This window comes from Zosterops lateralis (assembly GCF_965231275.1).
Source record: "Zosterops lateralis genome assembly, chromosome: 30".
NCBI lineage: Eukaryota > Metazoa > Chordata > Aves > Passeriformes > Zosteropidae > Zosterops > Zosterops lateralis.
This window is the reverse complement of record NC_139790.1, coordinates 2,571,955-2,584,309: the sequence shown is the minus strand read 5'-3', so window position 1 is coordinate 2,584,309 and position 12,355 is coordinate 2,571,955. Positions and strand designations below refer to the sequence as shown.

The 12,355-nt window shown below is 46.5% G+C and overlaps 1 protein-coding gene across 1 annotated transcript; it reads left to right on the top strand.

Moving 5' to 3' along the window:
• The first annotated feature begins 1,084 nt into the window (after positions 1–1,084).
• KCTD9 (potassium channel tetramerization domain containing 9) lies at positions 1,085–11,951 on the top strand. The gene is made up of 12 exons (XM_083880335.1): positions 1,085–1,168; positions 2,640–2,761; positions 4,043–4,086; positions 4,261–4,357; positions 4,540–4,598; positions 5,237–5,365; positions 5,798–5,865; positions 7,182–7,277; positions 8,259–8,408; positions 9,660–9,765; positions 10,595–10,728; positions 10,901–11,951. The coding sequence occupies exons 1-12, from the start codon at positions 1,121–1,123 to the stop codon at positions 11,015–11,017; spliced, it is 1,170 nt and encodes a 389-aa protein (XP_083736461.1). The 5' UTR covers positions 1,085–1,120; the 3' UTR covers positions 11,018–11,951.
• Positions 11,952–12,355: the final 404 nt, after the last annotated feature.

Here is a 12,355-nt window from a genome sequence, read left to right as displayed (position 1 = left end):
TTTTGCTCCATGTGTTACAATAAATATCAGCAGTTTAATATTACTTTTATTAACATTAATTAGTAGCAGCAAAAAGGGAAGACAAGTTTTGCAAAGAAACAACACTAGTAATGTTTTGTTTTATTTGAATACCAGTAGTTTTTAAGGAGAAACTTCAAAAATAGTGGTTTTTTTCAGTCAATTTCTTGAAGTTAATGACAGACAACTCAATAACATGACTCTGAAACTTCACTCCTGCAAATACCTGCACTTTTAGAAGCAAAACTGGCGAAATTAAACTGCTTAACAACGCCTGGAGAACCTTTTTCTTTCATTTTTATTGTGTTTTTTGTGCTCTCAGGCCCCAATCAGAGCCCAGCCCGGCACTGCCCCCTCGGCCTGTGCCATCCCCTGGGGAAGGGCCCCCACAGACACCGAGAGAGCCCCGGTACCCCCAAACCCTGCCGGGCACCCCCAGGGCTCCCAGACTCCGTTCCCTGACAATCCCGAGGGTTTCCCCTTTTCTGTTCACCCCCGAGGGTTCACCCACTCCCGTCCCCGGTCACCCCAGGGCTCCCCGCTCGCCGCCCTCACCTCAGCCCGCTCCCGGCCCGCCTCGCACTTTCAAACCGCGCCACGCCCCCGCGGATCCCTCCGCGCCCCCGCCCCTTCGGCCACCCCCAGCGCCCTCAGCACCCACCCCGGCCCCAGCAGCCCCGCAGGGAGGGCGGATCATTGGGGTGACCCCCCAGCGCTGCTCTGTCCCGGGGCTCCGCGGGGTTTTGCGGGGACGGGGGGGACTCTTTGAGCCGGCGGAGGAATCGCGGGCGGTTGAGCCTCAGCACCGCCTCGGTACGGGAGGAAAAAAATAAAGCGAGTAAATGAATCCATTCAACGGCCCGCACGCACGTGACGGGCGGCAACCAATCGCGGAGCGATTATGCAAATACAGCCGCCTCTTCCTCTCGCCATTGGCTGCCGCCCTGCCTTCGCCCCGCCTACTCCCAGTGGGCGGCTACCAAAACCGCCTTGACGTGCACCCATTGGGCGGCTGCGCGGCGCCGCGCGGCGCTGATTGGCCGCGGGGGCCGCCCGTCAGGCGCCCGCCCCTTCCGGGTGTCGGCGCGGCGGCGGGCGCAGCATGAGGCGGGTGACGCTGTTCGTCAACGGCAGCGCCCGCAACGGGAAGGTGAGGCCGGGCCCGGGCCGGACCCCCCGCTCCCACCGGGCCCGAAACACCCCGGACAGCCGGGCCTGAGGGCCGCGGGGTCCCCCCGAGCTGCTCAGGGAGGGAATCGCGACAGGCGGGGATGTGTGGCGGCTGGAAGCGCTTTGAGGGAGGCGCGTCCGGCTCGGCTCTGTGGGATGAGCTCTGAGGGGGAGGTTCACCCTGCTGGGGGGTTACCTGGGGAATAATTGTTTAAAACGTCGCTAAAATGGTCTCGAGGCTGAAAACAGCGGTTTTTAGGCCTGAGCGGTGCTTGTCCAGCAGAGGAAAAGGCCTGGGGATGCAGCTCCACAGAGCCCGCGGTGATTGTGATGTTTTTCCATCCACCTTCTGAGTGTAGACATTGACGTGACTGTGCTTTAATGTGTTATTTATTAATTCTGGCCGTGATCCCGCTATTTCCAGCCGGGCCTGGAGTGCAGGAGTTGGTGTGAGCACATTTCACCTTTGCAGCTCCACTGAACTGTGTCTGTGATCCTCATTTTCCCATCCCCGTCCTCAGTGCAGACAGTTCTGTCCTTTAACCCCTGGTTTTAGGGAGGAAAATACCTTTGGGAGAGGCTTGGAACAGAATAAACAGCAAGATTTCTTTAGAGAAATAAAGAATTATGTTCTTACAGCACCAACATCTGTCCCCTCACTGTGAGTTTTGGTGGGAGTTGTGCAAAAGTCACTCTGGTTTTTTGTTCCAGCACCAAAATTGTGTCTTTTCACTCGTTTCTTAGTCAAGATGCAGATGGATTTTGCTCCTCCTGATGAACCTGAAGTGGCAGAACTTTGGGAGTTCCATGTGTTATAAATGTACATTATAAAGTTGGTTTTTCACAAATATTAGAATGAATACTATCATTGTACTGTATTATCTTTCATTAATAGAGTCTAGAAAAGAGAAATTTATAATTGTACTGTATTATCTTTTATTAATAGAGTTTAGAAAAGTGATGAATGGATTTTCTGATTGTGACATGGTGTAAATTGTAAAAAGACTGAGTGTTTTTTTTCTTCTTTGTAACATCTAAACTGATCAAACCAAAAAGTATAGGGGAGGGTCATCACCTTATAACCCTGCATAAAAATTTCTGGGTTTTTTTAATCAAAATGAAAGCAACCAAAAACCTCAAGAAAAAAAAAAAATAAACTATGAGACCCATGTTATGAGGCAAAGTGGAGCCACCCACAAATAAATCTACCAGATAAGATGATTGAAAGGATTTAATCCTTAAATATCCAAGTCTAAAGGAGTGAAAGGTTTGCTGCTGGCTGGACTTTATGCCAGGCACTCTCGGCCAAAAAAAACCTAATTATCTATTTTTAATTCTCATTAAACTTATAATATTTTTTTTTAAAGAGTGAAACTTGTTTTTTCATGCATGGATTTATTTTTGTTCACAAAAAAAACCAAATACAAACTGCTGTGTTGTCTCCTCCCCAGGTGGTGGCTGTGTATGGGACTCTCTCAGATCTGCTCTCCGTGGCCAGCAACAAGCTGGGGATCAAAGCCACCAGTGTCTACAACGGGAAAGGAGGGCTCATCGATGATATTGCCCTCATCAGGTGAGGGGCAGCCAGGAAAAGACAAACCAGGGCTGTGGAGTAAGAGATTAACCTGTTAATTAATCCTCCTTCCATGATGTTGGTTTGATCGTGTGAGGAGCAACCAGGAAAAGGTAAATCAGGACTGTGGGTTAAGAGAATAACTTGTTAATTAATCCCCCTTCAATGAGGAGCAGCCAGGAAAAGGCAAATCAGGACTCTGCATTAGGAGAATAACTTGTTAATTAATCCTCCCTTCCATGATATTGCTGTGATCAGGTGAGGAACAGCCTGGAAAAGGGAAATCAGGGCTCTGTATTAAGAGAATAATCTATTAATTAATCCTCCCTCGATGATATTGCTGTGATCAGGTGAGGAGCAGGCAGGAAAAGGCAAATCAGGACTGTGGGTTAAGAGAATAACTTGTTAATTAATCCCCCTTCGATGAGGAGCAGCCAGGAAAACACAAATCAGGGCTCTGTATTAACAGAATAACCTGTTAATTAATCCTCCCTCGATGATATTGCTGTGATCAGGTGAGGAACAGCCTGGAAAAGGCAAATCAGGGCTCTGCATTAAGAGAATAATTTATTAATTAATCCTCCTTTGTTGATATTGCTGTGATCAGGTGAGGAAGAGCCAGGAAAAGGCAAATCAGGGCTGTGGATTAAGAGAATAACCTGTTAATTAATCCTCCTTCGATGAGGAGCAGCCAGGAAAATACAAATCAGGGCTGTGGATCAAGAGAATAACTTGTTAATTAATCCTCCATAATCAATACCCTAAAAATCAGATGTGATCATTTCCAGCCAGGATGCCCAAAGGTCCTTTCACATCTTTTTAACTTCTTTTTAATTTCAAACCATTTATTAATTCAGAGGTTGATCCAAGCTGTGTCTGAGGCCTTTTCAGCTCCTCCCAGGGCAGTGTTTGTGCCATGAAATCCCCACTATTCCAGTCAGACCTGCAATGGGAGGGTTTTCTGTAAAAGAAATAAATTCTGTCACTGCTTTGGCTTCACAGAATAGCCCCAGACTGGGGAGAAAAGCAGCTGTTTTGGAAGAATTAATTGATTACACAAATGGTTCCTACCTGGCTGCTGCAGATAAAATCTCTGGTCAAGTCAACCCATTCCAATCCAGTAGAACCTACAAAATACAGATAAAAAAATCAGATACAGAAGTTCCAGCTAATGGCCACTGGTTATAATTTATCTGAAAGTAATCAGGAGAGGTTGCAATGTCAATTAGAAGAAGAATAAATTATGATTAACCTTCTTTTTTCTCTTCCTTCCTGTGTCAGGGATGATGATGTTTTGTTTGTCTGTGAAGGGGAGCCCTTCATTGGTGAGTCTGTAATTCTTACATTTAATCTTTCATTAACTACAGTTTATTTTGCTTTCATACAAACTAAAGATTTGGATATTTGTATTTATTTTATGGTGTTTTCAGAAGATACCTCTTTATAATTAAAGAATATTCACAATTTTTCCCAATAATGACTTTATTTCTCCTTTGCAGATCCTCAGACTGATGGGAGAGCTCAGGAGGAGCTGACAGGCTCCCACACAGACTGGCTGACCCTCAATGTGGGAGGCAGATATTTCACCACCACCCGGTAAAAATGGTCTTCAAAACCTTCCAAAACTTCATTTCACTAAAGCAAAACACCTTAAAAAGGTCTTTGACTCCTGCAGCTCTCTCTGTGTTTTGTATTTGCTGCCACATTTTGGCAAGAAATTAATTTTTAAACATTTACAGGTGAAGGGAAAGTAAAGTTGGGCTGGTTTTGTTTTCCAGGAGCACTTTGGTTAACAAAGAGCCTGACAGTATGTTGGCACACATGTTCAAAGATAAAGGTGAGTACACTGAGATAAACTTCATTGTTTTTGAGTAATAAATGGGCAAAGTAGGCAAAAATCACTGTCAGGCTGAGGCTCTTGTTCATAAATTAAAATATCCAAAGTATGTTCAAGTGCCAGGGCAGAAAAGAGAATTATTTGTTAATAGTTTTATTTCTCTCTGTTTATCATCTCACCACCTAATGTTGATCATCTCACAAACTGTAAATACACCTCCCATCCACTGTGAGTAGTTTAGGTCCTTTATTTTGTTTTGTTTTGTTTATTTGGTTTGAGGTTTTTCATCTTGTTGTTGCATCTCCCTCAGTTTTGCCAGCAGAGCCAATGAGCAAACTCAGCACGGGGAGACAATCAGACTAAATAAATTTAGTGCTGCTTTTATCCTGGCCATGATTCTTTTGTATGTTTTAAAAAACTCAGTTATTCAGAGTAGGAACAAATTCATTTTAAGCTGATTTTTTTTTTCTCCCTCCCCACTCTTCTTTTCCTTCCTTCACTCTCCGAGTGGAATATTTGCTATTCCAAATCCCCTTCGGTAATTAAAACAAAAAAAAAAATCTCTAAAAACTGAAGCAAATACTCTTTTATCACTACATCAAAAGTAATTTTAATATATATATATGTTGTGGAAACAGATGCTTGGGGGAATAAGCAAGATCCTAGAGGAGCTTTCCTCATTGACCGCAGTCCCGAGTATTTTGAGCCCATTTTGAACTATTTGCGTCACGGACAGCTCATTGTAAATGATGGCATTAATTTGCTAGGTAGGTATTACCTGTCTGAAATCTCAATTATTCCTCCTTGGAATTCATAAAGCCAGAGGGGGGAAGCTTTGTGTGCTCATTTCCCCCCATGGTTGGGAGTTTTTCCCCCTTTTTTTGGTGGATTTGTTCTCAGCAGTGCAGCTCTGTGTGTTTGCTTTATAATGAGGATAGGTTTGGTTGGTTGTTTATTTCTTTCTCTTTGGAGCATTTAAAAAAAATCCATTCTGGATTAATATCTGCAATTCTGGAGTTGATCTCTTTAACCTAATGTTGTGAGTTGTGTTTTTCCTTTTAGCTGCAAGCAAACTTTTCCTCTGTTTCCTCCCAGTTACCTCCAGTATAATGTGTGTGTGTTCTCCAGTCAGGGGAGAGGAGGGAGCTGCTCTCTGCCTCAGCAATTCCCTGCAATAACCAGCCCTGCTTTGTTTCTAGGGGTTTTGGAGGAAGCCAGGTTTTTTGGGATCGACTCCCTCATTGAACACCTGGAAGTTGCTATTAAGGTACATTTGATCTGTGTAAGGCCTGGGTGCTCGTCCTGCTTTCCCAGGGAATGTGTCATTTATTGGTGAACCCAGAATTCCCAGGGAATGTGTCATTTATTGGTGAACCCAGAATTCCCAGGGAATGTGTCATTTATTGGTGAACCCAGAATTCCCAGGGAATGTGGAATTTATTGGTGAACCCAGAATTCCCAGGGAATGTGGAATTTACTGCTGTCCCTGCTCTTCCAGGGAATGTGGAACTCAGGGAATTCCCAGGGAATGAATAATTTCTTGCTGGCCCCAGAATTCCCAGGGAATGTGTAATTCAGTGCTGTCCCTGCTTTCCCAGGAAATGTTTATTGCTGTCCCCATGCTCTCCATGGGAATATGGAACTCAGGGCTGTCCCTGTTCTCTCCTCTCCCCAGAATTCCCAGGGAATGTGGAATTCAGAGCTGTCTCCGTTCTTTCCCAGGGAATGTGGAATTAATTCATTGCTGTCCCCTGCTCTCCCAGGGCAGGTGTAACTCAGAGCTGTCCCTGCTCTCTCCTCTCCCCAGAATTCCCAGGAAATGTGGAACTCAGTGCTGTCCCCTGCTCTCCCAGGGCAGGTGTAGCTTAGGGTTGTCCCTGGAATTCCCAGGGAATGTGTAGCTCAGGGCTGTCCCTGTTCTCTCCCCAGAATTCCCAGGGAATGTGGAATTCAGGGCTGTCCCTGCTCTCTCCCAGGGAATGTGGAATTAATTTATTGCTGTCCCTGTTCTGTCCCCAGAATCCCAGGGAAGGTGTAATTTATGGCTGTCCCTGTTCTCTCCTGTCCCCAGAATTTCAGGGAACGTGTCATTTATTGCTGTCCCTGCTCTCTCCTGTCCCCAGAACTCCCAGGGAATGTGGAATTCAGAGCTGTCCCCTGCTCTCCCAGGGCAGGTGTAGCTCAGAGCTGTCCCTGCTCTGTCCCCAGAATTCCAGGGGAGGTGTCACTTATTGCTGTCCCTGTTCTCTCCCCAGAACTCCCAGGAAATGTGGAACTTAGGGCTGTCCCTGTTCTCTCCTGTCCCCAGAACTCCAGGGAATGTGTCATTTATTGCTGTCCCTGTTCTCTCCTGTCCCCAGAACTCCCAGGGAATGTGGAATTCATTGCTGTCGCTGCTTTCCCAGGAAATGTTTATTGCTGTTCCTGCTCTCCCAGGGCAGGTGTTGCTCAGGGCTGTCCCTGCTCTCTCCTGTTCCCAGAATTTCCAGGGAAGGAGTCATTTGTTGCTGTCCCTGCTCTTTCCTCTCCCCAGAATTCCAGGGAATGTGGAATTAATTCACTGCTGTCCTGCTCTCTCCCCAGAACTCGCAGCCGGCCGAGGATCACTCTCCCATCTCTCGGAAGGAGTTTGTGCGGTTCCTGCTGGCGACACCCACCAAGTCCGAGCTGCGCTGCCAGGTGAGGGAGCTCAGCCTTTGGCCTCCCAAAAAAACCTCCAGGGATTGCTTCTCAACATCTGAGCCAGCCCTGCCCTCTCACAGGTTAAAACCACAGCCTGTTTTCAGGAAATATTTAAGTCTTGAGAGGTTTGCATTTATATTTCGTGGTGGTGTGGAATAGAAGAAATGATCTTGGGAGTGTTTGTTTATATAGAACCATGGAATTTAAACAGTCACAAGAAAAAGAGGGGAAAAAAACACAGTCCAGGGAAGCTTCTTTGCTTCAGCTAGACAAACTAACTAAAAGCAAAAAAAGGTTGGAAGGGACCTTAAGGATAATCCTGTTCCAATCTGCCATGGGCAGGGACACCTCCCACTGTCCCAGGTTATCCCAGCCTGGCCTTGGGCACTGCCAGGGATCCAGGGGCAGCCACAGCAAATCTGGGAATCCCGTCCCAGCCCTCCCAGCCAGGAATTCCTCCCCAAATTCCCATCCATCCCTGCCCTCTGTCAGTGTGAAGCCATTCCCTGTGTCCTGTCCCTCCATCCCTTGTCCCCAGTCCCTTTCCAGCTCTCATGGAATGGTTTGGGTTGGAAGGGAATTTAAATCCCATCCAGTGTCACCCCTGCCATGGGCAGGGACACCTCCCACTGTCCCAGGTTATCCCAGCCTGGCCTTGGACATTCCAGGGATCCAGGGGCAGCCACAGCAAATCTGAGAATTCCATCCCAGCCCCTCCCCACCCTCACAAAGAGGAATTTCTTGCCAATATCCCACCTAAACCTGATCTCCAAATCCATTGCACTCTGTCCATATAAAAAACCTTTCCCATCATTTTATCAGCCCCTTAAAGGCACTGAAAACATTCCAGCACATCTGTTTATCCATCTAGATTTACACACACAACTACCCAGCCATGTTTCTTTTAATTCTTTTCTATCCAGCCCTCCCTTTTTCCCTCCTGTGACCATTTTGGGGCTGTTCACTGTTTTTTTCCAGGGTCTGAATTTCAGTGGGGCCGACCTTTCCCGCCTGGACCTTCGTTACATCAACTTCAAGATGGCAAATCTGAGCCGCTGCAACCTGGCCCACGCCAACCTGTGCTGTGCCAACCTGGAGAGAGCTGACCTCTCTGGCTCTGTGCTGGATGTAAGGACACTGCACCCTGCCTTTGCCTCAAAAAACAGGCATTGGGACAAAAAAATAACAGTTTTCCAATTTTTTCTGTGGTTGTTTCAGTGTTCCCACGTTTCGTCGCAATGACAGGGGAGTTGTGCTTTGGGGGGTTGTAATATCTCAAAAAACAGGGATTGGAACAAAAAAAAAGATCATTTTCCCGGTGTTTTTTGTGGTTGTTCCATTTCCTTACAGTGACAGGGACGTTGTGCTTTGGGGGTTCAGTTGTAATCTCTCAAAAAAATGGGATTGGAACCAAAAAAATATCAGTTTCCCATTTTTTTCTGTGATTGTTTCAGCATTTCTATATTTCGTCACAGTGACAGGGGAGTTGTGCTTTGGGGGGTTGTAATCTCAAAAAACAGGGATTGGAACAAAAAAAAAGATCATTTTCCTGGTGTTTTCTGTGATTGTTCCATTTCCTTACAGTGACAGGGACGTTGTGCTTTGGGGGGTTCAGTTGTAATCTCTGAAAAAGCAGGGATTGGAACAAAAAAAACATGAGTTTCCCATTTTTTTCTGTGGTTGTTTCAGCATTTCTGTATTTCGTCACAGTGACAGGGGAGTTGTGCTTTGGGGGGTTGTAATCTCAAAAAACAGGGATTGGAACAACAAAAAAAATCAGTTTCTCAATGTTTTCTGTGGTTGTTCCATTTCCTTACAGTGACAGGGATTTGTGCTTTGGGGGTTCAGTTGTAATCTCTGAAAAAACAGGGATTGGAACAAAAAAAAATTGTTTCTCAGTGTTTTCTGTGGTTGTTCCTCACAGTGAAAGGAGGGTTGTGCTTTGGGGGTTCAGTTGTAATCTCTCAAAAAAATGGGATTGGAACAAAAAAATAATTTTCCCAATTTTTCCTGTCTTTGTTTCAGCATTCCCACATTTCCTTACAGTAACAAGGGGGTCGTGCTTTGAGAGGTTCAGTTGTAATCTCTCAAAAAACAGGGATTAGAACAAAAAGAAATCATTTTTCCAATGTTTTCTGTGGTTGTTTCAGTGTTTCCCCATTTCCTCATAGTGACAGGGGGTTGTGCTTTGGGGGGTTCAGTTGTAATCTCTCAAAAAACAGAGATTGGAACAAAAGAAAAATCAGTTTCTCAGTTTTTTCTGTGGTTATTCCTCACAGTGACAGAAGAGTGAGTTGTGCTTTGGGGAGTTCACTTGTAATGCAGATTTAAATCCGTGTCCTGCTGGTTTTTGGTGTTTATTTCCTCCTGTCTCTGCAGTGTGCAAACCTGCAGGGGGTGAAGATGTTGTGTTCCAACGCAGAGGGGGCGTCCCTCAAAGGCTGCAACTTTGAAGACCCATCAGGCCTTAAAGCTAATTTGGAAGGTGAGATTTTTGCCTGTTAATAATTCTCTGAAAACAGCCCTGTGCCTGTGGATTGATGTGGCAAAAGCTGAGCTGTGTTTGTATAGTCCATGTGGAGGAGGCCACAACTCTGGACTGGTTCTGCCAAATAATCAATAAATTCCCAGTTCTGCCTTGATCTCTCCCAGTTCTTTAAATTTCCAGTTCTGCCTTCACCTCTTATCAGTTCTATAAATTCCCAGTTCTGACTTCACCTCTCCCAGCTCATTAAATTCCCAGTTCTGCCTTGATCTCTGTCAGCTCATTAAATTCCCAGTTCTACATTGACCTCTCCTAGTTCATGGAATTCCCAGTTCTGCCTTGACCTCTCCCAGCTCTTTAAATTCCCAGTTCTGCCTTCACTTCTCCCAGTTCATAGAATTCCCAGTTCTACCTTCACCTCTCCTAGTTCCTTAAATTCCCAGTTCTGCCTTGATCTCTCCCAGTTCATAGAGTTCCCAGTTCTTCCTTCACCTCTTCCAACTCACTGAATTTCCAGTTCTGCCTTGATCTCTCCCAGCTCCTTAAATTCCTGGTTCTGCCGTCACCTCTTCCAATTCATTAAATTCCCAGTTCTGCCTTGATCTCTCCCATTTCCATAATTCCCAGTTGTGCCTTCACCTCTCCCAGTTTTTTAAATTCCCTTTTCTGCCTTGACCTCTCCTAGTTCATGGAATTCCCAGTTCTTCCTTGACCTCTTCCAACTTAATAAATTCCCATTTGTGCCTTGGTCTCTCCCAGCTGCCCCGGGTGCTGGGGATGCTCCAGGGGATCATTCCTGGCTGATTTCCCTGCCCTGGGTGTGTTGCAGGTGCCAACCTGAAGGGAGTGGACATGGAGGGCAGTCAAATGACGGGGATCAACCTCAGGGTGGCCACGCTGAAAAACGCCAAACTAAAGAACTGCAACCTCAGAGGAGCCACACTGGCAGGGACTGACCTGGAGGTGGGTTACCTTTCATTTTTTACACATAAATACATAAATGTGGGCAAAAAGGTGGTGATTTGAGGGATTAGTGGCTTTTCTCCAGCTGCAGAGTTAAACAGAGTGAAGGGAAATTGGAGCAGAGTTTTGTCTCTGGTCAATTAACAATAATTTTCCTTTCCCCCCTTTTCAGAATTGTGATCTGTCAGGCTGTGACCTCCAGGAAGCCAACCTGAGGGGCTCCAACGTGAAGGGAGCCATCTTTGAGGAGATGCTGACCCCCCTGCACATGTCCCAGAGTGTCAGATAAGGGGCCAGGACACGCTGGGCAGGAAACCCAAACATCCATCGTGACTTTCCTTCACCTCCTCCCCTCGCTGAGTTCAAGTCATGATTATTTGTAGCCACCTCACATTTGCAGTAGTGCCTAGGTAAACTTTCTGATCCGCTTTTGGGGAGGGAAATTTTTATTTTCAGAGGTACCAGCAGAGAATTTGGACCTCTGTGAGCAGAGTGAGGGAGGTTTTAGCTCTCTCTGGTGCTGAAACCAGAGAGTCTGGCTGGTTTTGGGGTGGAAAAGGGTTCAATGGTTTCATTGTTTAGCATTGCCTCACTTTGGGATGCATTTTAATTTATACAAAGCACAATATATGCAATTCTATTTATTAAATCTGTAGCTGCAATCTAGGATAGAAGATGTTACTCCTGTACAGTAGCAACCAAGTGGAGGTTCACAGGTGAATTTTCCAGCCTGTGGCAGTGCCAGGGGTGGCTCGGTGTCCCCAGGGGGTGCTCAGGTCTCTGCTGGGGTGGAAGCTGATGGGAACATCCCTGCTCACAAATTGGATGTGTTTTAATTAATCCTCTCCAAACGAGCTTGGAGGAGCACTGGCAGTGACAGCTGGTGAGGAAAATCCTGTTTTCACATGTCCAGGCTGGAGTTTTCACCCTTGGTGGTGAATTCAGAGCAGAGAGGAGAGCACAGAGCTGTCACCAAAGCAGAGAGGGGCCCCAGCTCCTCAGCAGGTCAATCTTCCCCTGGTTCCTTCCCCTCCATCTACTATGCAAAAAGGCTCCCTGGGCATCATCCTTTTCCCAGCTGGATCTTCTGTTCCTTTTTGGGCTGTAAAAGCACCTCACCTGCAGCCAGGTGTGCTGTGCCTGTGCAGGGAGGAGCTGGGGCTGCTTTTGTGGGGGAATTTGGATCTTCTGTTCCTTTTTGGGCTGTAAAAGCACCTCACCTGCAGCCAGGTGTGCTCTGCCTGTGCAGGGAGGAGCTGGGGCTGCTTTTGTGGGGGAATTTGGATTTTCTGTTCCTTTTTGGGCTGTAAAAGCACCTCACCTGCAGCCAGGTGTGCTCTGCCTGTGCAGGGAGGAGCTGGGGCTGCTTTTGTGGGGGAATTTGGATCTTCTGTTCCCTTTTGGGCTGTAAAAGCACCTCACCTGCAGCCAGGTGTGCTGTGCCTGTGCAGGAAGGAGCTGGAGCTGCTTTTGTGGAGGAAATCTGGATCTTCCTGTTCCTTTTTTGGGGGAATCTGGATCTTCCTGTTCCTTTTTGGGCTGTAAAAGCACCTCACCTGCAGCCAGGTGTGCTGTGCCTGTGCAAGAAAGAGCTGGAGCTGCTTTTTGGGGAAATCTGGATCTTCCT